Source organism: Ictalurus furcatus, chromosome 20 (assembly GCF_023375685.1).
Source record: "Ictalurus furcatus strain D&B chromosome 20, Billie_1.0, whole genome shotgun sequence".
Lineage (NCBI taxonomy): Eukaryota > Metazoa > Chordata > Actinopteri > Siluriformes > Ictaluridae > Ictalurus > Ictalurus furcatus.
The window spans coordinates 11,257,900-11,284,004 of NC_071274.1; the positions used below are offsets into that span (position 1 = coordinate 11,257,900).

General features: G+C 38.6%; 2 protein-coding genes across 6 annotated transcripts in view; both read right to left on the bottom strand.

Annotated features, from left to right (window-relative positions):
* The window catches only part of wdr47a (WD repeat domain 47a), a 76,193-nt gene extending 71,718 nt beyond the window's left edge, over positions 1-4,475 (bottom strand). Inside the window, exons 1-2 of the mRNA XM_053651494.1 lie at positions 3,636-4,475; positions 84-253 (exon numbers count right to left, since the gene is read on the bottom strand). Of these exons, the coding sequence (XP_053507469.1) occupies positions 84-241 (158 nt within the window). The 5' untranslated portion in view covers positions 242-253; positions 3,636-4,475. The remainder of the gene's footprint in view (positions 1-83; positions 254-3,635) is intronic.
* A 54-nt stretch (positions 4,476-4,529) lies between these two features.
* Positions 4,530-26,105, bottom strand: part of camsap2b (calmodulin regulated spectrin-associated protein family, member 2b) — a 105,600-nt gene continuing 84,024 nt past the window's right edge. For 4 of the 5 annotated variants that reach the window (XM_053651488.1, XM_053651486.1, XM_053651489.1 and 1 more), the window contains 8 exons: positions 25,820-26,105; positions 24,018-24,154; positions 23,602-23,822; positions 19,764-19,860; positions 17,248-17,313; positions 13,220-13,332; positions 12,956-13,074; positions 4,530-8,526 (listed from right to left, as the gene is read on the bottom strand). The exon at positions 25,820-26,105 is cut by the window's right edge and continues 1,587 nt beyond it. In XM_053651488.1, the coding sequence (XP_053507463.1) occupies positions 8,230-8,526; positions 12,956-13,074; positions 13,220-13,332; positions 17,248-17,313; positions 19,764-19,860; positions 23,602-23,822; positions 24,018-24,154; positions 25,820-26,105 (1,336 nt within the window). In that variant the 3' untranslated portion in view covers positions 4,530-8,229. The remainder of the gene's footprint in view (positions 8,527-12,955; positions 13,075-13,219; positions 13,333-17,247; positions 17,314-19,763; positions 19,861-23,601; positions 23,823-24,017; positions 24,155-25,819) is intronic. The other variant, XM_053651487.1, reaches the window with a different exon arrangement.

The following is a 26,105-nucleotide window of genomic DNA, read 5'->3' on the forward strand; positions in this document are numbered from 1 at the left end:
AGCACTGAAATTCAACACCGCATATAACACATTTATTTACTCAGGCATCTCCAGAGGGTGTTAATGTGTGTGTGAGGCGTGACCTGAGGAAGAGCATATCATCTGAGTAGAGGCCATTGATTACTCCACTCTCCTTCTCCAGGGCCAGCATGCTGATGTGCAGCTTCCGCGAGTTCAGGAAGTCCAGAATCACCTTAATGATCTCCACCTCCTTTATGTTGATAGTCTCCTCAGCTGTCATGGTGGCAGACTTCTACATAGGTAGAGAGCAAGACAGCAAGAAAGAGAGAGATTATTGTCATCCCCCCCCCACACACACACACACACACACACACACACATCACTGTGACTGTCACAGTTACAAAGTAATCAGTACCAGGTGAAAGAACAACATCTTTCCTTTAAAGTGTCCATAACATCAAAACTAATGTTTCAAGGTCTCCTAGCCTCTTGTGGACACAAATATATTGCAGATATTCTTCTTTTTTTGACAGGTTATAATGCTATGGAAAAGGATGAAAAAATTGATGACTCAAACTGCTCATTAGAATCACTAGGTCCCCTGTAAACAAACTCTGGGTAATGCTTTACAGTAATGGCTAGTCAGCATGGAATATCTGCAGGAATATCTAGCAAGTACTGGTCACTCCCTGCATGGGATAACAATCTCTTGTATTCTTTACATGTCTGGATTATGGAGTAGGGTGGCTAGATGGAAGCCCTTTCTCATATATTAAAAAACATCGTAGCCCACCTAAATCACCCCAAACAATGTGGCAAAATGTGCTATGGTCTGATGAGATCAAGCTAAAACTTTTTGGGCATAATTCTAAAATATGTTTGTCACAAAAACAAACATGGTGAACATGGTGGAATGGTGACCATTGTATCGTGGTAGCAGCGTCAGGGGGCTGCTTCTCTTTGAGGCAAGCACAAATCAAAGTCATCAACGGAATGGCTTCAGAAGAACATCATTTTGGAAAGGCCCAGTCAGACCTCAAATTTAATCCCATCATTAAAAACTTGTGGAATGACTTGAACAGGAGATCCCCTCCACAATTTGAACAATTTGGAGCATTCCATCAAGAATGGAATAAAAATGGGAATGAACATTTATGCAATGAGGTTATTTTTTAAAAAATGAGGGGTTTTTTTCCCCTCCTAAAACATTCCTGCTGATTTTTCATTTGAATTTTGTTGGTTGTTAGATCACATTAGGAGGTGGAAAAATCTCTCAAACAGAGCTCAAACATAGACAATCATGGCCAGCTCGCAATGTTTTGAGTGAGATTGTACATGTGTTATGTACGATGGTTAATATACAGATAATGTATGCGTGTTTGTGTGATCTACTGGAGCTGGAGATATCAATGCATGTGTCTGTGTGCGAGTTGTCCAAAAAGCTTGTTTGCCTATACTTTTGTGGCACTTTTCCACCGCATGGTACAACTAGACTTGTCTCTGCTCGCTTTTTGGGGGCTTTCCACTATGGATAGTACCTGGTACCAGGTACTATTTTTAGTACCACCTCTGTCAAGGTTCCAAGAAAGCCGAGCCAATACTAAATGTGAGCCACGCACTGAGGGAGTAGGGAATTCTCCTTAAAGAGTGGTTCTGTATTGTGCCTGAATAAATGTGCCATTTAAAACATACTTTGTGTATGGTAATATTCTATTAATTTAAAATTATGTATCATTTCTCTCATTACAGATAAAATTACAACAAAGGTTTCTGTCTTAGATTTTTACATCTCGCTTGTTACCCATTTCCAAACAGGCATTTATCAGAGTCACTCCTGTCACGGCTGAATCTAACTTAGTCATACTGAGCGCTACGTAGGGTATAGAACGCCATTATTTTACATCCTTAATAGGGTCTATGTTCAGTGAACAGGAAAGGCATTTGGAATATGACCTAACAAAGTATTTGTACAGGGCTTCAATAATATAACATTATTCCGGCGTGAAGGCGAGTGGAAGATGGCACCCATGTTGAGGCGGCACTAAACTGCAGTGGAAAAGCAAGCAAAGTAAAGTGAGCTGAGTTGAGTCGAGCCTTACCATGCAGTGGAAAAGTGGCTTTGATTCACTTAACAGCAGTCTTATCCCTCTCCTTTGCAGGCAGCCAAAAAACTGCTGTATTTCCATGGGGTAGTGAGAAAAGACTATTGCAGGCTGTAAATATGCAGCAGATAGCGGAGTTCTGGTCCAAAGCTCCATGGTTGGAAACCTCTGCTTAATTAAACCGAAACTAACAACAGTTTCAATGGGCAAGTGAGAAATCCCACACAGTTGAAAACAAGCTCTCTTTAAAGCAGGGCTCTTCAAAGGGTCAGTGTATGAGCAGAGTTTCATTCCAACCAATCAAAAGCTACACCTGATTCCACCTCTTTAATCAGTTCATCTTGGCCCTCAATCAGGCATGGCTCTTGCTTGATTGGAATAAAAGTTGCAAAGGGCCCTTTGTGGACATGATTAAGATTAAGTTTAGGATCACAGTTCTCAATTTCATTTAGGCTTCCAATATGCATATTTAATTGTATTTCTGTTTATGAAAATGATCACAGTAGAAAGGGTAAAATCACTGATCGAACACCATCTTTACATTGGTTGCTCACGTATTTGTGCATGACTTGAATAAGCCATGAATAAGTACTAGAGATGGCACCAATCCGGCACCCCGTATTGGTATCGGGCCAATACCAGTACCATACTGAAAAAGTGGTATGGTGTAAGCTCCAAACACTACTTGATGCTGTATGTGTAACATCAAAACAAAAGATCACTAAGAAAATAATTACTGTAATAAAACAAACACAAAAACTGAAATGTCACTTCAATGGCATTAAATAATTTACAAAGCGGTGCAGATGTTGGCTTTATAAGATGCCCAGTACCACCTCTGGCGCGCATCAACATCTGTCGCTGGCCATTAAACGTCATCACACACACAAACAACTTCATCAAGAGAAAAGCATTGTGGGAAATGCCATACTGAACTGGTCCATATAATTTTGACACAAAGCCAGTGACCAGTTCATGCGTATTTGCTCAGACGCAGGTGGGCTGCTGTCCCACCCAGCTCTGCGTACTCATGCTTTCCTTTTTGAACAAGACTTTATTGATGTTTTTCAGAATATATTACATCTGTGGTACATACAGCCATCAAAACAGAGATTAACATATACAACGATATGTATCACACAGAAAAACACACATAGATTCACACTTTTACAGAGATCCATGTATTACACAGGAAAGATGTATGTATTTTCAGTAAACATTATTACCTCTAAATGCTTTCCCATAGCACAGCTAAGCTACATTTAATCATGGAGGCCAGAAAAACAGCTGTGACATCTGTCCAAATCCATTATAGCCGATTTAGAACAATGAGTCGAGCCGCTAACAAAAGCTAAACCCAGCGTCACCAAAGCACTGCAAGAAAGCCTCGCCTCGCCTATCTGAAACCGCATACTACTGCACAAACTAGCATGATAAAACAGTACGCCACCTGCTGTGGCATTATGAAGGACCTGCGTACTTAGCGTACTACTTTGCCATACTATTTAGTGCGGTAGTATGCGGTTTTGGACGAACAGGGGTAATAGCACTCAACGAATCTTTAGAGCTTACCTGATAAAGTCTACATATACACAAACTGCAGACGGTCTCTTTTGTTTCTTAGAAGTTGGGCTGGCACACAACAATCCTCTTGGATGTTTAAATTAATTCATTTAGAAGGGCGATGGCTTTATCTCTTGTTGTTTCGCCTCTATCGGTGCCGTTACCTCCCTAGAATTGGTTGTCAGGCGAACGCTTCCTCTGCGTCGTCCGCCAATCAGATGCGCGTATGCTGGGAGCGTCTCTTGTCGGCGGTCCTGATTGGTCAGATCGCAGAACGCTTAGTAAACCTTGGAAATCCAATAATAGCTACCGCCCAAACTTCATACGGTAGGACCGTTGAAAAACGAACCTTTGTTGATTAAGCGTCTCTAAGAGCATGTATATACCAAACCAATAGACAAAAACTAGAGAGGAAAAAACAACAACAAAAAAAAAAAACCTGTCTGTTCATGATACAAGTGGACGTTGCAGTGTTGTGTTGGAGAGACATGCTTTGCATCTACCCCAGGATAGGGGTGTGGCCGTATGTTGGCAGAGTCAACCCCTGAAATAAGCCTTCCACTAGGCTGGCCTAAAATCACGTCTCCGAGAGGTCTGTCACTTCTGTGGAATTCATGCTTTAAATAAATCACATTTAGCTCATTCCTTTTGTAACTATGCAACCTATACAGTGGTTTGGGCACCAAGGAACAAATGAGATATTCTTAAATCCTAGACACATCACTATGACAGTAATTTAAATTGAGCTATAGCTAGATAAACATTGAAACATACACTATATTGGAAGCAGGAAAAATGGACAAGCATAAGGATCTGAGTGACTTTACAAGGGCCAAATTTTGATGGCTAGGTGGCTGGGTCAGAGCATCTCCAAAACAGCAGGTCTTGTTGGGTGTTCCCGGTATGCAGTGGTTAATACCAAAAGTGGTCCAAGGAAGGACAATCAATGAACCGGCAACAGGGTCATGGGCTCCCAAGCCTCTCTAATGAATGTGGGGGAAGGTTAGCCCATCTGGTCATCCCACAGAAGAGCTAGTGTAGCCCAAATTGCTGAAAAAGTTAATGCTGGCTATGATAGAAAAGTGTCAGAATACAATGCATTGCAGCTTGCTGCATATTGGGCTGTGTAGCCACAGACCAGTCAGAGTGCCCTTGCTGCCCCCTGTCCAACACCAAGTGTCTACAATGGGCATGCGAAGTACTGGACCATGGAGCAGTGGAAGAAGGTGGCCTGGTCTGATGAATCACATTTTCTTTTACATCATGAGGATGGCTGGGTGCATGTGCATCGTTTACCTGGGGACGAGATGGCACCAAGATGCACTATGGGAAGAAGGCAAGCCGGAGGAGGAAGTGTAATGCTCTAGGCAACGTTCTGCTGGGAAACCTTGGGGCCTGGCATTCATGTGGATGTTACTTTGACACGTACCACCTACTTAAACATTGTTGCAGACCAAGTAAACCCCTTCATGTCAACAGTATTCCCTAATGGCAGTGGCCTCTTTCAGCAGGATAATGCTCCCTGACACACTGCAAAAATTGTTCAGGAATTGTTTGAGGAACATGACAAAGAATTCAAGGTGTTGACTCGTCAAATGCCACAATGCCACATCTCAATCCAATCAAGCATCTCAGTCATGTGCTGGACAAACAAGTCCGATCCATGGACCTCCCCATCTAAAAACTTACAGGACTTAAAGTATCTGCTGCCAACGTCTTGGTGCCAGATAGCACAGCACACCTACAGAGGTAAGACATATTACCTTACCTTACCTTATTGTTACTACTGACAATAATAGCACCACCAAAATAATATTTGGATGAAAATCTGTATTTGTAAAGCCAAACAGGATAGCAGGTGTTCCAATAAAGAACAGACATACAACAAATGGACAATATGAACACATGCGCCAATGAGGAATGAAGGAACAGGAAAACTGAACATTCATCTGTTACATAGGCTATGACTGAAACTATACTAAATTCTATATCAAAATAATATTCCACAGTAGATACAGATCAGAGCTGACATTCTATTTAAAAATAAAATAATACTTATAACGGTACAATGCATTTTTTTTTCGTGCTGTTAATGGGTCTTTCTCAATATGCATCCTTATTTGACTTCATCCTTCATTTGATTTCAGAAGAATGTAAGTGTGAGAATGGTAAAAATACTGAACTGTGAAAATACCAGATTCCCCCCCCCCCAAATATTGAGGATGTAGATGCATTAATTTGGGTCTTGTCACCAGGAACAAATTTAATAATAATAAAAAAATAATTTAAATGCAACATTGTGATGATGGAACTTTCAACTTTGTAGGGAACTGAGTACTCCAGTACCCAGTTAAGTTAGCAATAGTTTGGAAGCTGGTAACATTAAGTATCGAGCACCTCTCACTCATAGTGAAGTGGTTTTGTTCTCTGTGTCAGTGCAAGTTTATCTGAAATTTGCTAAAACATTCTTCCTAGAAATACAGGTCTATACAATCTTGTATTGAGAAACACCCATAAATTCACTGCTCCTTGGCAACAATACCCCACAATACCTTCCAAAGTTAAAGCACTTTCTTGTTAATAAGAAAAATATCATTAATATCCAATGGCTTTAAAAACAGGCTTAATATGCAAAACTATAATATGTACAGCTCTAATAAATTTGATGAATGATTTCTGCTAGAGAAAAATAAAAACATCTTTTGGTTCTTTTGAACCCGAAGATATAAAAACGCAAGGCTTGATACAAAGCTTGTAAAAATGCAACAGCTCTTGGGAAAGGACTTTATACTTAAGTAAAGTTATTTAGACTTTGTTTTTTAAATGTATCTATTTTGGCAGCATTGGTATGGAAGCATTATCATACGATACTCTAATTATTTTTGATTTTAATAGTAACTTGTCAACTCAAAAAAGTACTCAAGCTGTGTCTGTAAAAGAAATGATACCAGTATGTTTTTACAGTGGTGCTTGAATATTTGTGAACCCTTTAGAATTTTCAATATATCTGCGTATATATGACCTAAAACTGCATCAGATTTTCATGTCCTAAAAGTAGACAGAGATCCCAATTTAAAAAATGATACAAAAATATTATACTTGGTCTTTTATTTATTGAGTAAAATGGTCCAATAATACAAATATGTGAGTGGCAAAAGTACTGTATGTGACCCTCTAGGATTATCAGTTAATTTGAAGGTGAATTTATTCCAAGAGCAAGCTGTGTAATAGTCCACAAGGTCACAAAGGAACCCAGTAACTTCTAAGCTTCCAAAGGCCTCTCTCACATTGGCTAATCTTAATGTTCATGAGTCCACCATCAGGAGAACACTGAACAACAAATGGTGTGCATGGCAGGGTTGAAAGGAGAAAGCCACTGCTCTCCAAAAAGAACATTGCTGCCCATCTGCAGTTTGCTAACAATCATATGGACAAGCCAGGATATTGGAAAAATGTTTTGTGGACAGATAAGACCAAAATATACCTTTTTGGTTTAAATAAGAAGTGTTATGTTTGGAGAAAGGATGTGGAATGTTGTGGAAGGACCTGAAGCAAGCAATACATTTGAAGAAACCCACCAGTATCCCAGAGTTGAAGCTGTTCTGTAATGAGGAATGGGCTAAAATTCCTCCAAGCCGATGGGCAGGACTGATCAACAGTTACCGGAAACGTTTAGTTGCCGTTATTGCTGTGCAAGGCGGTCGCACCAAATGCTGAAAGCAAAGTTTCACTCACAGATATGTAATATTGGATAATTTCCTCAATAAATAAATGACCCAGTATAATATTTTTGTCTCATTTGTTTAATTGGGTTCTCTTTATCTACTTTTATGACTTGATAATGAAATGTAAAAAATTCTAAAGGGTTCAAAAACTTTTAAGCACCACAATACATGAACTTATACTGTTACACTAGAGATTGTTACACAGTCATTATATAGTTTGTGTGAATGATGTGCTATGGTTTAGCAGCATAAATTGAGAAAAGGGCTCACAATGATGTGTACAAGCTAAATAATATCTGCATTCAGATGAAAATAAAGGCAATTATATACAAACACACTACTCATACCTGGTAGAAGCTATTTTGCACCAACTTTGAGATAATTACCAAAATATAAATAAATTCAGACAGTGAATTCAGAGTCAGGTGCTTAGGTTCCAGTAAACAAAATGATGTCAATGATATCATAAATATGTTACCATCTTTAAATGTTAATTGTAACACCCATCTGTGTCTCATTATGATAATACATCACTGCACACACTCAACAAAGTTTAGTGTTAGTAAGAGAAAATGTAAAAAGTAAAAAGCAAGACTGTGTAACCCACGGCTTTGGCGCACACGCACACACACGCCACATGCAGACAAGCTATATAGTGTTCGCTATCAGCTCATCTTAAAGTGATGTTGGCTGCTGATTAAACAATCTTGCACATCTTCAATATTTACATTCAAGCTGTGTGTAATATTGTTGTGAAATGTAGTCATTCTTTTCACTCTCAGAAGCAAAAGCTAAACACTGATAATGTAAAGTCTCTGAAATCCTGAACAAAATGCCAGTGAGGTGTTTAGTGCATGTTTCCTTGTGTTCCACTTGCTTTACTTAAGCAGTTTTTTGGGTGTGCTCTGCTTCTTGGTCTGCCAAAGGTGGCTGTAGATGGTAATGGCATCGATGCTGGCTGACATGGTCTTGGCTGGGATGTGGCAGAACTGCTTCTTGTCTGAGCTGTACTTGTAAAGGTTCTCAATCATCCTGGGCATGATGGTCTTGGGGCCAATGCCTGCCAGCTTGCTTATCTCCTCTGTCTCTGGGCAGTATGTGTAGAGTGCACGGAACTGGCACCCTGAATCTCGGAACAGGATTAGGAAGTTGTTAGACTCTGTCTTCTCCATTTCCTGTTAGATGAAGGAAAACAATTCTAATACAGTACTTTTAGAGATACAACATACAATGGATATAAAAAGTCTACACACCCTTGTTAAAATGTCAGGTTTTTGTGATGTTAAAAAAAAGAAACCTATAGATAAATTGTCAGAACTTTTCCATCCTCAATGTGAAAGTACAACGTATACAAATTACATGAAAAACTATCTGAAACATATTTAGGAAAAACAAAAAAGTTATAATAACCTGGTTGCATAAGTGTGTACATCATTTTATAATTGGGGGTGTGCCTGTGGTCAGAATGAATCACATTCAATCTCACGTTCAAAAGTAATTATCATACAGCTGTCATCAATGAAATTATACTGATTAACACCAAATAAAATAATCTGTTTCTGATGGATTTTCTTGACATCTTGGTTTCATCTGACTGCTGATGCCATGGTCCGCAAAACGCTTACAAAGCATGCATGGTATCTCACTTGTTGAAAGGTATCGATCAGGAGAAAAGAATAAAAGGATGAAAGAATTTCCAAAACATTATTACCATGGAACACCGTAAAGGCCATCATCAACAAACAGAGAAAACGGAGCGCCACAGTGATGTCACCAAGAACAGGATGTCCCTCCGAAATTTATAAAAGGACAAGAGAAAAACTTACCAGGGAGGCTGCTAAGAGACCTACAGCAACATTAAAGGAGGTGCAGGAAAATCTGACAAGTTCTGATTACTCTCCGCATGTGACAACAGTCTCTCATATTCTTCACATGTCTGGTCTATGGGGTAGGGTAACTAGATGGAAGCTCTTTCTCACCAAAAAAAAGTCCAAGCTCAACTAAATCACCTCAAACCATGTGGCAAAATGTGTTATGGTCTGATAAGACCAATTCCATAAGGTATCATTATTCCATAATACCAAAAGGTATGTTTGGTGCAAAAAAACACACATCACCAAAAGAACACCAAAGCAATGGTGCAGCATGACCCAAAATGTATATCAAAATCAACAAAGGAATGGCTTAACCAAAAGAAGGTCAATGTTTCTGAATGACCTAGCTAGAGCCCAGCCATGAATCTTTGAATCTGTTGGGTGACCTGAAGTGTACTTTGCAGAGGAGATGCCCCTTAAAATTTGATGGATCTAGTCCAGATGTGCCACCCTGACAGACTCTTACACAAAACGAATGAGTGGTGTAATAGAATCAAAAGGTATTTCAACAAAGTATTATTTTAGGCATATGAAACACTTATATAACTTGGTTGTTGTAAGTTTTTTAGTTTTCCTTTTTTCCTAAAATTTTCTGATTGCTTTCTCTATATTTGTATACATTTTTCACATTAAAAGGTGGGATACAATTAATCTTAACCCTCTTACCCCGTATGGCCGAAAAACCGGCTTGCCCGTCTTTGATCTATTCCCGTAAGGACGATATACCGGCTTGGTCGTCTATGCCGTTATCCCCGTAAGGCCGGTGTACCGGCATTACTCTGCTATGATTCCTTACTTATTTAATTATTATTTTTTGACCCGGAAGGTTGATGATGTCATGACGTCACGACGTGATTATGTTATTACGCCGGCATTATGATAAAGCTGATCCAAGCGTGAATATTGGTGTAATAGTAGAAGTGAACTAAAAATGCCAAAGCGAAAAGCTAATCGTGTTCCAGCTTAAGTTACACCTACAGTGAACACAGGTACATCTAAAACAGTGAAAAAAAAGAAAACATACACAGTTACACAGGCGAGAGCGAGGATTCTAGATAGTGACAGCAGTGAAAGTTCAGGCGATGTTGAAACCGAAACCAAAACTGATAGAGATGCAAACTCTCCTGATTCAGACCCTGATCCGTCTTCATCTTCAGCATCAACCAGTGCAACTGACACTGCAGGGGTCTGGAGTCATAACCTGACCATCTCTGTGCATTCGTGAAAACACTACCTGCTGGTCTGATTATCACCAGAAACTTGACTTTTGGCGCTAAAATGCATTTATTTATTTATTATTTACTTGAATTTATTCAAAGGCATTGACCACGCTGATGCTCGTATGGTACTTCTAAATGAGTAGAAGGATTTTAGCGAGCATTTTTTCGTAATTTCTCTAGTTAAGAATTATGCTCTAAGTTTAGTAAAAACACTGAACTGCTTCATTTTCAAAGTAATATTACACAAATACATTATTATAAGTTGTTTCAAGGCCTAAAAATGTTAAAATTAAAATGTTGATTTTGGCCCAGGAACTCAGGGTTGGCGTGCTGTTTCTCTGGGGAATACAGGGTTATGGGACATAATACTGTGGGAACTTAGGGGTAAGAGGGTTAAATTTCATTTAGAGACACACCAAAATTTCGGCCACCAAAAAATGTTATTTTTGTTTTTTGGCCGAAAGAAAAAAAAGGCAGAAAATATGAGCCAAAAATATATGCCGCCACACCCTGCCCCTCAGTGCTCGGCGCTCAGATTTCACTCTCGATCTAGCCAACGATTATCGTTGCATTGCAACATTATTAGAGGTTTGAGGTGGAGAAAAAGCAGCGTGCACAGAAAATGATACGTAGGTGATAAATGCATCTGCTGAAGGATCGACGAGCAGCACAGAGCAAAGTGTGCCAGTGAAGCGACCGATGAGGCGCAAACTCCCTCACTTTCGGACATGTTTGATGAGATTCTACAGGAAAGCGCAGCTACGCTTTCCATTGCTTGCACAGATTGCATGCAGGTATTTATCTGCCCCAAGCAGCATCTCATGTTCTTGATGAGAAGAGGAACCGTCTCTCCTGCCAGAAAGCTGAGCAACCTTTCTTCTTGAAGAGAAACTTGCCACTTTTGCTTAAATAGAAAGCAGTCCAATCTGCTACGTGTATAGTAATTACATTAAAATTCGTGTAGCCCTGCAAAACTTTGTTCTTGACTTGAGGCTACAGCTGGTGTTTACAGTTTGAGGTTAGTTTTAGTTCTATTGCTGCTGTGTTGCACTCTTGTTTTGGACAATAACCTTTTATTTTTACAATAATTAATGTGCAAATACGTTTACATAAACGGAATAGAGGCCTTGTTCATTACTTGACTGCTGTTATACATATCATAATAGTTTTCTAGAACTCTACATTATTTGGATAATTGGATGAAAAAAATCTGTTAAATTTGATTGTTACAGAACTGAATGAAGAATAATATATTTTTAATATTGTATTTGTGTGTTAATTTCAATAAAAGTGTGATCATTTTATGTTTTCCAATAAAATGATTTTATGGTTTTTCAATTCAGATTAATTAAATTCATGTAATGAATTAAAAAGTCTAATATTAATACTATTTTTAAAAAAAACTTTTTAAATGGGTTTTTAAAAAAATCATTTTCGGTTTCCGGTCAAGTGCATCCTGAATTTTCGGTTTCGGCCCAGAATTTTCCTTTCAGTGCATCACTAGTTTCATTCATTTATTTCACAAAAACCTGCCATTTAAACAGGGGTGTGTAGATTTTTTACATCCACTGTACTTATGGTTATGACATCATGGGCATGACACACCCTCTAACAGAGAAATAAGGACTAATAGACTTGTAGACTCCAAAATTTTATACACAATAATGTACACTGTACAGCATTAATACCTTAAAATGAAAAACTGAAGAATGAACCAATGAGGCTGAATGTTAGATATGTCAGCCATACATCTGCAAAAATTGCAACAATTTAAACAAATGTATGCACATAGCTTTCTTTGAAATACCATGCCTAATTCATTCATTCATCTTCAACAACCACTTTATCCTTGATCCGAGTTGTGGTGGATCCAGAGACAATCCCGGCAACACTGGGTGCAAGGCGGGAGAATTCACCCCAGAGGACACAACAGTCCATCGCTGGGCACCATGCACAACCACATACTCAATTTAGTATAACCAATCTGCCTACATGCATGTCTTTGGATAGTGGGAGGAAACTGGAGAACCCAGAGGAAACCCATGCAAACACAGGGAGAACATGGAAAACTCTACACAGACAGAAACCTGAGCTTAGGTCAAGTCAAGTCCAGTTGTGTTAGTTAGTTAGTTACACTTATATAGCGCTTTTCTAGACACTCAAAGTGCTTTACATAGTATGGAGGTATCTCCTCAACCACCACTAGTGTGTAGCATCCACTTGGATGATGCAGTGGCAGCCATAGTGCACCAGAACGCCCACCACACACCAGCTATTATTGAAGAGGAGAGAGTGATGTAGCCAATTCAGAGATGGGGATTATTAGGGGGCCATGATAGAGAAGGGCCAGTGGGGGAATTTCATGGATTTTTAATGACCACAGAGAGTCTGTGAGGTAGCAATGCTACTCAATACGCCACCATGCTGCCCCGTCTTTATATAATAATTTTTCATGTATTATATTTACATATTTATATTTTATGCATATTTAATAGAAGTTCAGTCATAACCTCTAGTATCTTGGTCTTCTGTCCCTCGTTGACTTTGCCTGCCAAGCAGCAGTGAGCCAATGCATTCTGGATGATGTACTTGTTAGACTTCGCACTGGGCTCCTTGTAAAGCTTTGGTCCTATTGAAGAAGAGATTAAGTATTCAACGACTATAAATATATCTTGAACCCCATGTGCAATACACCCAACGCAATTCACATTTAGATAATAAAACTAATTTAACCTTTAGCCTTCTTTAATATTTATTTGTGTTCCACTGTGTACCTGTGTATTCTGTGTTAGATGCTGCCGATGATGTGGTAGATTCATTTTCCCAGTTCTCCCCATTCCGATTTACTGATGGACAGAGTGACAACTGACCTTCTGCAGTCTCTGGTCTGTGGATAAGCACATACAAAAACATACAATATTAAACACAGCATTATTTATTTAGAACATAAATATTAGAAGTGTCAGTGGTTGCAGTGATTTATATATTTTTAAAAATCCAGGAGCATTAACAAAGTTAAAAGTATGATAGTGAGAATTACAAAAGTTAAAAGCATGAAAAAGGCAGGGGATAGTTAGATAGCAAGGGGAGTTAGCAGGTTAATAACATGATAAACTTTTTCTCTTGCAGAATGGGCAAATTTAAACACAACATGAATGGTGTGATAGAAAAGCAGGTATTATACCAAACATGATCTTAACCAGGGGTGCCCACACTTTTTTGACTTGCGAGCTACTTTTAACATGACCAGTCAAAGAGATCTACCTACACTAAAAATGCGAAACGTATATTTTATATATGTATATATATATATATATATACACTGAGTATACTTCAAATATATATACACACAATATATGTTCATGTACCTTGCATAACTGCATGAGCCCTTATGGCACACTACAATTCAGTACATTTTTGGTCATTACCTTAATCTGATGACTTGCACTGAATAGAATCAGCCAGGGTTGCACAGTCTGGACAGTAGCTGCTGGTAGCCAGTCTCAAGCAGGCCTCCAAATGATGATCAGTCATTGTGGAACGGTATTTGGACATAAATGAGTAGAGCCAAATAATGCCGTCAAGGAGGTTGCACATTTCCTCATGTTTGGGTACTTTTCCCCTGTGGGTAAGTTCCAAAACTGTCCATGAGCCCTGGACTTCAGCTGAATGTCAGTCTATAGTTTCAAAATCTCATCCTGCACTTCAGACGAGTTCAGGTGAAACAGCGTTGCAATTTTCGATGCGAGTGAATCAACCTCAACATTGTCCCTAAATGGGTAGCACATGAATGTAGCGACGACTGGCTCCAGTAAAGCAAAGTCTTGAAAGTGTCTGTCAAACTCTGACTGACAGCTGTCAATCTGCTCCGTGTAGCATGCAATGTTAAATTGCGCCCAAGCCTTCCACTGCGTCTCCAACAATGACGCGAGGTTTTGGAAGTTCCCAAAATCATGGCGCTGCAGCTTTGAGGACAGAAGTTGCATTTTCCGTTTAAAGGCATTAACTGAGCTGATCATATTGACCACGGTTTTGTCTTTTCCTTGCAGCTCCAAATTAAGCTCATTTAACATGTTGATCAGATCGGTTAAAAATGCCAAGTCCAGCAGCCACTGATCATCATTGAGTTGGGTGTATTCTGCATGTTTAACAGCAAAAAGAAACTCCCTTATCTCCGGACAGAGCTCTCGAAATCTCTGCAGGAATATACCCCTACTAAGCCATCTCATGTCAGTGTGTAGCAGGAGCTCAGAGTGGTCGCAGTCTGCCTTCTCCAGATGATATCAATTTGCACACTGGGAGCTGGGTTTTGTCAATGAAGTCTTTAAAAGACTGAAAAATGTCCTCTCCCTGTGTGTGTTCTTTCATGGGCAGTATTGTTAACAGCTCTTCTTTTGCAGTCATATCTGTAAACACCATCCGAATAAAAACACACAGCTGGGCTGCATCACTTACGTCTGTAGACTCGTCCAATTGCAGTGAGAAACACTCGCAATCTGTGATGTCCTTCCAAAGCTGTTGTGTCAAATCCTCGGCCATGACTTCACAGCGCTGTGTAACTGTATTTCTTGATAGCTGGAGAGCTTTGATTGAAGATAATATTTCGGTTTTGTTTTTAAAGTCCCGAAATAACGAGTCAGCTGCGTCTACGAATGCCTCTTTTATCATCTCTCCGTCTTGGAATGACTTCTTCTGTTTAATGACGGAGTGACTCACCTGGAACAATGTTTCGGTGGCTGCCTTAGCATTTGAAGTCAGTCGTGAGAAAAATGACTGCTGTCCGGACAACTGTGATTTTAGTTCCTTCACCTTCCTCTTTCTCAGCTCGCTTTTCGGTGGGAAGTCAGTGTCATAGTTTTTATGAACAGTCCTAAAGTGCCGATCCACATTTCCCTTTTTCGGAATAGCAATGGTAGCTTGGCAGATCAGACAAACGCACTTCAAATATGACATTGTGAAAAAAAAAATCTTCCTCCCATTCCGCATGGAAGTGATAAGTCTTCGGTTTCTTGCTTGATCCCGCTACCTCACTCATTTTGTACCCTTTCTTCAGTAGGAATAAATTGGAAAGTTAACTCAGTGATTTCGCTCGCTAGCCTTTAGCGCTGGCGCGTTTCATCGCACACACGTGGTGAGAGAAAAGAGGAGATCTCAGACTGGCTGCCCTGTATGTCAACGCTAACATCTATTTTTTTTTGATTGGCGATCTACCCGCACTTCCTTTGCGATCGACGTATTGGGCACCCCTGATCTTAACCCTAACCCTAGCCTCCTGAGAACCGAGATAAAACCGAGGTTTAAAAAAATATTTCAATCTAAGTTTAAACATACAGGGTTATCCTGTATGCAACAAAATCCTGCAAAATCCCATCTCCTTCTGTTCTGCCTTCTATGTGGAAAATAAAATGCATTAAGATTATCTTGGTGTCTACTGTAAAGGACATTTATATATATATTAGCTATTGGCTAATTAGTTTAACTCACAAATAATTAAACTGCTCTCAGACTACACCAAACGATTCCTGACATTTAAATCAACAAGTACATATGATATATTTGCAAAACTAAATAAATAAATAAAATTTAACTTACTTTTCTTTTTCCTTACAATGTGCTTTTTGGAATAGAAGCCAGTTTTACAGACATGAAGATATAACCTCTTTAACCTCCCACCCTGACAATTGGGATATCGTTGGAAAGCCCAGGAGGTCCAATTTAATATACAGCAGAACTTAACTAGGTAACTCAAATTTGTAAAAGGAGAGATGCAGAAACATTGTGCACTACAGAGGACACAAATGAATAGACGGGGTCTCAGGAGGGTAATAACAGTATGTACTAGAGATGCACCAATAATAAATTTCTTAGCCGATACCGATACTTCTGCCTTTTATGCCTTCTTTTAAATGAATAATAATTAATTCCACAGTTCTGAAGGAAATGCAAATAAAAACTTTATTCTCTTTATTTCAACAAGTTTTTTCACAGTAACTGGTCTCATAAACAGAAAACACATTACTCAAATTAACATTAACACATGAACTAAAGAGAACGCTGAAGATTAAAGTAAGATTTCTGAACTTATTGAATGTTATTAATTCATATTATCATTGATTGAATTCTAAAAAACCTCCTATTAGGCTCACACTCACTCAACACAAACAAAAGCATTTCTACAGCATCACTGACATCAAACTGGTAATATATAACATTAACTTTTTTTTATATATATTAACATTAAATGGATATGAAATACATTACAAATATATTTTTCTGTGCAATATATATACTACTTTTTTGTCAACTCATCTTCATTTAAATCTTTCAACGGTGTACTGGTCCTTTAATTCAACGCGAGCAACGCATCCAAAAAAAAACAACAATTTGACTCGACGCTGAAACTCCCGCTTCATTTTAGCAGTGCAGAGATTACAGAGCTTACAAACTGCAGTTTTGTCATCATTCCACACAAGAGACATCATCTTTACATCACGAAATCAATGTGTTTTCCCGCACTCTTTTTATTGACAGGATATTTAATTGGCCCTGATCATCGGATGTCTTTAAAGTATTGGCCGATGGCCGCTAGCATGAAAAATTGCCTTCATTGGCCGATACGGCTTATTGGCCGATACATCGGGGCATCTCTAGTATGTACTACATAGTAATATGGAATTATACAACACAATATGGACAGTTCAATGAATAAATTATTCTGATGTTATGTTAATGCTATCTAGCAGCAGAGACTTTTCTGTGTTTAAAATGCTCAGGAGATATGATCCGATCTGAAGGAACTGACCTGGCCTTTGCCCCTTTTGCAGAGCTCAAAAAGAGACACAGATTGCCTGGAGAAAATTTACTGCGCCTGGCACAGCATGGGGAGGAATAGAAACAGCAGGGATGAACATCAGACAAGAAGTGACAGAAGGAAAAGTGGGCCAAGAGATATACCATATTAAAGTGAATACCAGTATGATTAAGTGGCACAATATTGATTTTACCATACCGTGGATACCCAGAAATGGCTAATCAGAAGCAGCCACCCCACGAGACAAATTAAACATGAACTGGAACAGCTTAAATAATTAATAGAATTATTTTTTTAATGCATGCATTTCAAAATGCACTATTAACTGTTTACATTGTTTGCTGAATAAAATGCATCTCACATTACCCATGTGAGTGGTAACATTAGCCAAGAGAGCTAGTTTTATTAAGCCTAATGGACCCTTTCCACATTTCCATGTTTAGAACTGGTAAACGCAGAGAGCGCACCAAGGTAAAATGTTACAAACAGTTGGGTTTGTCGGTTTAGTTAGGTTCACATTTTACATAATATTTTGCTGAGTGTAAAGCTCATTGTACACCAAAAGCATCACAGTGCGTTCTTCTGATGTGGAACATGTCTATGCTTTGCATAGCATATGGTGATGTACTTTACTTTACTGAGGTGTGCTGGCTCAGCAGGGGAAATGTCCTGAAGAGATTCTTTGAGTTAAGAACAGATGTGAAGAGATTCATGGAAGATGGCAGAATGGATTTTCATGAATTTGATGATCCAAAATGCGTGATGGATCTTGCCTTCCTAGTGGACATAACACATGAGCTAAACATCCTTAACCTGAAGCTCCAGGGCCCTGATCAGCTCATCACAGCAGCTTATGAAAACGTGAAAGCCTTCTCCATAAAACTGAGATTGTGGAAATGTCAGCTTTCTGCAAAAAACCTTAGCCATTTCCCATCATGCAGATCTCTTGTGGAGGAAGGCACATCATTTAGTGGTGATAAATATACATCTGCTATTGGCAACCTACTGCAGGAATTTGATGAGCGTTTTGCTGATTTCAAGGCACACCGTGACACTTTCCAGCTATTTGCAGACCCCTTGTCAGTTGACGTGGAGAGTGTCCCAAGTGTCTTGCAAATGGAACTTATTGACTTGCAGTGTAACAGTGAACTAAAAACTAAATTTAGGGAGGCACAGGGAAAAGCAGATCTCATTGGACAATTTCTGAGAGACTTACCTCCATCCTTCCCAGAACTGTTAAAAATGTTAAGTCGGTTAATGTGCTTTTTTGGAAGCACATATCTGTGTGAAAAACTTTTCTCAACAATGAACTTTAATAAATGCAAGTACAGGTCCAGGATTACTGATGCCCATCTTGAAGCTGTACTTAGGATTTCGACTACAACCTCCATCAGGGCAAATGTATCTCAATTGTGTGACAAGAAGCGCTGTCTGGGAAGAATTAAAACAAAACAAAAATTTGTGTGTGTGTGAACTATTACATTCATGTTGAAATTGGTACCAAGTTATTGTTATGGTATTGTTATGGTTATGTTTACTACTACTAAATTTGTTTAATAAAATATTTTGGTAATGGTAATAAAAAAAAAGTAAATTTTGAGAATATTGCACTTTCTTGGAGTACTTTAATGCTCTTGCGGCCCACCTATGAGATCACAGTACCAAAAGTGGCCCCAGGGCAATTTGAGTTTGAGACCCCTGCCCTAAGATGTACAAGTGGATATGTGATGAAGACATCAGCCGAACAACGTCCGATCTGTGGCACCCGTGTTTTATTCCCCATTCCTTCTCTATGGAAAAAGTGCACGTGGGAATGCTAAGAAAAGTAATAGCATACCTCTCCCAATGGGGCTGCACGTTTTGAGGTATGTTTTGTGATGGTGACGCACAGTGAAGTATGTAAGATATCAATATTGATGCTTTGCTATGCAAGCAACAACAATAAGAATAATAATAATCATCATTATTAAAATAAAGTTACATTTCTTAACACTTTTTTCCAAATATGATACATCATCTGCATAGTGGAAAATATCATGGTATGAATTTCAGCACATATCACCCACCCCTAAAAGACATGAGGCAGGAAGTGAGAGGAGAGTGGCACCAAAAGCAAGAGATAGGAGGAGATTGCAATGAAAATCCTAAAATGAATACATATGTTTGAAATAATTCTAACTTTGGAATCTTGTTGGTAAGAAAATGAAATCTTTACTGTGTGGTATGAAGCCTTAATGGTTCATAACCATTAACATACTTCTAACTAAAAAAATGCCTCGGAGGCAGGCCAAGAAAACAAGTTTCAGTCATTGTACACAAAAAAGCTAGTTGCAATAATGACAAACAAGCATCTCCAAGAATCTTCAAAATCACTTCCATATGAAATAAAAGAAAATCAGCTTAAAATTCTTTGCATGCCCTTGTATAGCATCACCTCAAGCAGGTAATCAGTTAACTGGTAATCTCAGACTAAATGGTTGGTGTGTATGCATTGAAAACATGCTCACCTGGACATCCTCTTGTCTGTTTGGACAGTCTCATTGTCTGCCAAGTTAAGGGAGGCAAGTGATATACTGGAGACAGAGTATCCCCGGGGTCGTGACCCTGGAGAAATATGCAAACCATATACATTAACAGAAACATAAAGCGAATATCTAAAAGCCAGAAGACTGCAAGCTAATTGCAAAAGCTAATTACAGCTGTACAGGTGTAATCAGGGAAAGCTTATGTTTACGCAAACAGTTTAAAGCTACAATATGCATGCAAAAATATATAATTACTGAGTCAGGGGAAGAAAAAACTTTATAATATGATGCTCATGAGCTACTCTAAGTGGCCCTGACAGTCCTATAGTAGTATTTCACAGTCAGCACTGTATCCAGCCTTGGTTATGTTGGGTGACAGTGAGTGAGCTGAACCCTCTGCTTACCTGAACTGTGTCTCTTTAACCTCATTTAATCATTTCACACATTTCTTTGCAAACTTTTAACATTTTTATAAAACTCAGGAGATATTGTTAGAGTACCATGCATTCTATGCATTTATTCTAATTCTTATGCATTTTTTAAAAATTACATGTTGAGTTATTCAGCCATTCAAATTGATGGAAACTGATGTTTGGACATTGCATTCACAGATATAAACCAATTAGTTATTATTTGCCATTTATATATGGATCTGTATCCCCACGATGATTATATGAATCAAAATTCTTTTGGTAAGTTTTTGTCTGGAGTATCTCGAGATGCTGCATACCTACCGGTAATTTTGTTTAAATCAGACAAACAGCCTAGGACAAGTTAAAAAAAAAAAAGTGTTTTTTCAGAAAATTAGAATAGTGGATAAACTTTATAGACGAACATATAAATCTGATTTAGACTTGTTATGGCTTAAAACAAGGATTCAGAGGAAGCAAGAATTATATGCTAGCATGCATGGATGCATAGTCATTAACAAAAATGCAAATTTGCTGATTATAGTGCCACCTTGTGGCCGATTCTCAAGAAATTTGGTACACAGCCTCGTTTTGAAACTCCGTACAAGCATCTCAATTTTCGTAACAGTCGGACATTTTGATTTGACTTCATTAGCTGCTGAATGTTGAACAGCCAAGGATTCCAATGATATAATACAGTGACAAACCGTTTAATTTTTGTTTTGATCACGGTAACGCCACTGTGTGGCCGATCGGGGCCAGACTTTGCACCAATTTAGACCAATGCTACCAACCCTCAAAGACCTTCAGACCTCAAGGACTTACGGTTTGGTCTGCACGAACAGTTTTAGGGCATAATAAGGATAATAAAAACCCTTACAAAAGCAATAGGGTTTCAGCACTTTGTGCTTGAAGCCCTAATAATAAAAAGCCTTTAAAAAACAGTAGGGTTTACGCACTGCCCCTAATAATACAGCTGCAAGCAGAAATTTTGGGGGCCAAGCACCCAGACTCAGTGAGTCACACATTCACAGATGCACTACAATTGTTGCATAAGCAGTCAAAGGAAAGCAGAGCCATAACTATAGGCAAAAGTATTCAAGAATGATTTGTAGTTTCACACATTTGCCAGTTCATTACGGGAGAATGGTTTTGATTGTAGATAGTTTTCAAGATGACGTGAGCCATCTTTGGTGAAGAGTAGCAAAAAATTCCAGTTAAATGTAAGCATTTTTAGCATGTTATTTTTACTTTTGATCAGTAGGTGGCATGAGCCCGAAATCTGTTGCATAGCCTCATGTTAGGGTTCTGAAGATGCCTACCAAGTTTTGCATCAAGTCATTCCTGAGCTACAGCCTAACTTCCTGTTTTGTGGCTTCGCTGTCAAATTTGTTGGCCCATTATGGACAAGCCGTTTGGAGTATTCACAATTCTTACTCTGAAGATGGTGTGTGCTGATGATTGGACAAAAATTTGTAGGAAGAGTAGCAAAAAAAAACAACAACAACAGCTTTAATAAAAAAAATCTTTTTTATTGCCATCTTGGCAATCTTTTTTTGCCAAGATGGCAAAAAATCTAAGTAGGTGGAAATTGATGTAATAGGTTGCACTTGACCTATCCAGGTATGACTGGCTTTTAAATTTTGGACACGTGATTCAAAAGTTACGACCATAAACGTACTTCCAAATTAGACTAAGAAATTGACCCAGTGGTGGAGCTAGAGCATTGGCAGCACTCAGCTAAAATTTGGTCAGAATGTTCCCCAATCAGTGTGCCAAATGTCAAAAATTTTTACTAGATGGTTCTATGGGCTTCCATAGACACTCTAGCCAGAAGTTTGAACCCATAATAAAAAATCCTTACAAAAACAATATAGTTTCAGAATTTCAAGTTTTAGTGCTTGAACCCCAAATAAAATACACAGAGAGCATAATAATCCATAATTGGAAATGACCCGGCATTATAGTTAGTTAATGGCCTATCTGCGTCTAGCACCCCCAGAGATGTGCAGAGCCTCAAACCCTACATTCAGCCTACAGTTCAATGCACACAGTGCACTGTGAGATTACAGCAGCGCAATCCTCTACCCTTCAACCTTATATTTTGGCTAGCTAGCTAACATTATGAGACTAGTTCATCCTGTTACTACATGTGCTGGATATGTGAGTCATTCAGTGTGAATTCAGTTAGGGTTTTTGCTACATGTCTCAGGCAAAAACTGACTTGTTGCACTTTTTCCCATTTTGAGGACCCCATAAGAAAATTAAGTGGCGTAATGTGGTGACTTCTGAGCATTTACAATTTGTCTTTATATCTGCCAAATTACATGTTGCTGGGAATAATATTTAATATTAAATCCTAAACATGGCTTCCCAGATAAGACATTTTTAATTCGAAAAGTTTTTGAGGGGAGTGGAAAATGTAAGAATTCAGCCAAAATACTTTGGTTTTAGGTCACAAGAAAAAATGGTAAATGGTCTGCACTTATATACTTTGGATGAAAGCGCTTTACACTGTGTCTCATTCACCCATTCACACACCAGTGGTAGCAGAGCTGCCATGCAAGGCGCTAACTTGCCATCGGGAGCAACTTGTCAGTGTTCAGTGTCTTGCCCAAGGACACTTCGGCATATGGAGTCATGTGGCCAGGAATCGAACCGCCAACCCTATGATTAGTGGACAACCTGCTCTACCACCTGAGCCACAGCTGCCCCTTAAAGTATCAAGAAAAAAGAATCAACAAAATCTGAGATATACAGCAACAACCCTTTCCGAATTGACATGAAATGGCCCATGTGCTGATCCTGCAAAAATAGCACAGTTATACCTTAGTGTTGCCAATGTACAGGCACCGCTGCTAAAAAACAACTAAAAGAAAAGCTCTAACTGAGAAGTTTTCCTCCTTCATCTGGTACTCTGATAACTGTGATAGTTACATTACAGTAAGCACAATAAAGTTATTTTATTCTCATAATACTTCTGTAATATTGAGCGATCACAAATCATAAATATTTGGGCCGCATCCCAAACTATATACTACCATATAGTATTGGTGTCCTTACTATTTAGGCACATTGCTTAGTTTTGACATGCAATCCTGAATTCTCTCTGATGCATTACTTGCCACTCTAATTAATTTATGAAATGTAAATCGCAATGGTATATTTTTACCAGAAAAATTCCAGTAAGGAATTCTAATCTCCTACATCCTGTAAGTCATTTGAGTTGAGTTCATGTATCTTTGTTTGCTAAGCAATAGGGTCACAGTATTCCCTGCTTGTATATGGCACACCATTATAAGGTTGGGTTTTCATATTGTGTCTCTTGCTTATATACATTATACCCATGTTTGTCCATAGCAGAGGTATGCAATCTGCACTGTAGGTTTTTAAATGAGTAGCTGCTGTACCTGTGTATGTCTGAGCAGGTGGCTTAGGAGACTCCATGATGTCTCTGTGCATGGACTTGGGACGGGGCTTCTTCTGTTTGATGCTTGGGGGGTGGGGTTTAATGACCGTATCCATGTCCTCCATCAATTTGAGCTGCCTCCTCCTCAAATATTCATTTTTGATGAACTCCCGTCTTGCCTTCTCCTCCTCTTTCTTCTGACGATCCTCTTCTGCTTTCAGTCTGTCCAGCAGAGGGCAATAAAAGGCTCATCCATACAAAACACGATTAAGACTCATAAATCTTCAGAGATATTAGGCCCTTTACACAAATATGAATGTACAGTTACTTTAACATTTGCTAAATTATTGCTGAACTAGAAAAAAAAAGTTTTTAGCTTTCTGGATCTATACGTGTTCCGCTATAGAGAGAGCTAACCTTGATATTTCCTTCTTCTGCTCCATCTCTTGCTCCTGCAGTCGTTTCTTCATCTGCATCTCTTTCTCTCTCCTTAGCCTCTTCTCCAGGAGTGCTGCTCTCTTCTGTGCAATGTCTTCCTCACCTTTTTGATCATCCTAAATGAAAACAGGTACAAAGCAGCCAAGTCAGAGACACCTGACAACGATCACAAATCAAGCAGAGATACAAACCACCACAATCAAATGGTTCTGGGTCGACACACACACACACACACCTATACATAATATACATGTGCATATGAACACACACATAGACCCCAGCCTTAACAAAAACATTCCTTCTCCTGAGTCACAATGCAGACACAATCACAGTGCCAAAAATAATCATGACTACAAGTATAAGAGAAAAACACACATAAGAACACACTCAGCCAAGCCCATAGGTACTAATCAGCTCAAAAAGCATACAATTAATCATGAATATAAGATTATGATTCAATTCATTTATATTACTGTCATTTGATTTATATAACTAACTGTTGCACACAGTATGATCCTCCAAAGCTGATTTGCTAAAGTTTTGCAAATATCTTTGTAGTTATGCTTTTCTAAAACAGCTGACATGCTTACTAGTAATGCATTAATGGAATGCCATCTGTATTAAGTATTTAATTGTATGAATATAGTGTGAGGAATAACGGTTAACTTATTTTATGTTTTTTCCATCCAAAGTTATACTATCAACTTGAAAAATGCTAATAATGTAATATTTGTCTACTAAGAAATCATTTATAGCTCAAATGGTCAAATTAAATTACTAGTAGAGGTCAGAGACTCAGCCTGTCTTTTTTAGAACTTTATTTTTATTATTAGTAAAAGACTATTTTACTTTAATGCCAGTAGATCCTGCAGAGCACCAATTTTTAATAAGAAAGTTAAAAAGTGCCAGCCCATAAAAACAACTTGAATGAACTGAACTTTTCCCACCAATATGAGCCCTGATTTAACTACCTAGCTTAACTAATACAGCATTGTATTGTTTATTTTATTTATATTAACTTGACTTGTGAATAGAGCAATGGGTGGTTATCACAGAAATTTCAAGTGTTTTAACCTCTTCACAGCTGTTTTCCACCACAACTTACAAAATTAGGTATCATTGACCTTTGGACAACTTGATAATTTTTTAAATATCCAAAAAAGCTTCCCTGCTGAATTAAAGCATTTGTCTGGTGAGAATACTGCTGATATATGTCATTTTTTACACCATGTCTGCTCTGTACATTGACAAAGGTGTTAGGACTAGCCAAAATTGAGCAAGTGGCACCTCACACACATGACACACTCACAGGAAGAATTCCTTGGATGAAGTAGACTACAGGGTTTCTTAAATAGGATTTGCTTCTGTAGATTCTAAATTCCCAATATCTGGTCAAGGTACTATACATGTAATAATTACAAATAATTGGACATTTAAGGTAAGTATATGTAAAAGAGCCAATACATCATGACAGAAAATACTGTATAAATAAGCCCTAGACACATAAATATCAGATCAAACTGAGACTAATTTAAAGACGAACCACTTGTTACATCACTTGGGGTCAGCACCTTCTGTCGTATTCATTCATATTTAAATGAATAACATCTAACCAACAACATTCATACTGCAGTTTTACTGGTGTTTCATAGCTGCTAACATGCTCAGCTAACCAAAAGACCACATTTGAGTGAAAAGAGTGAAAACAGACACAGCAAAATAATGTGATGTGTTTCGTGAGCTCAGTGGTACGTTTCTATGGTTAGTGACATAAAACCTACCCTGTAGAAGAACCCACAACACATCTTCTCCACCCTGCCCTCCATCACTTTCCCACTTTCCAGTTCGTGATCCTCCGGAGGCTTCAGTTCAGAGAGAGGCACCTCAGTTAGGTCCTTCCCACCCTGGGCCTGACCTTCCCCTGTGCCATCTGTACTCATCACTTCCAAATGCTCCGTTACTGTCTGGGACTGAACTTGAAACGCTGCTGTTGTCTTGATGGGTCCGCCATCTTCTGATGGTTTCTCTTTCATATCTCGATCTTTTTTCTTCTCTTTCTCTTCTTTT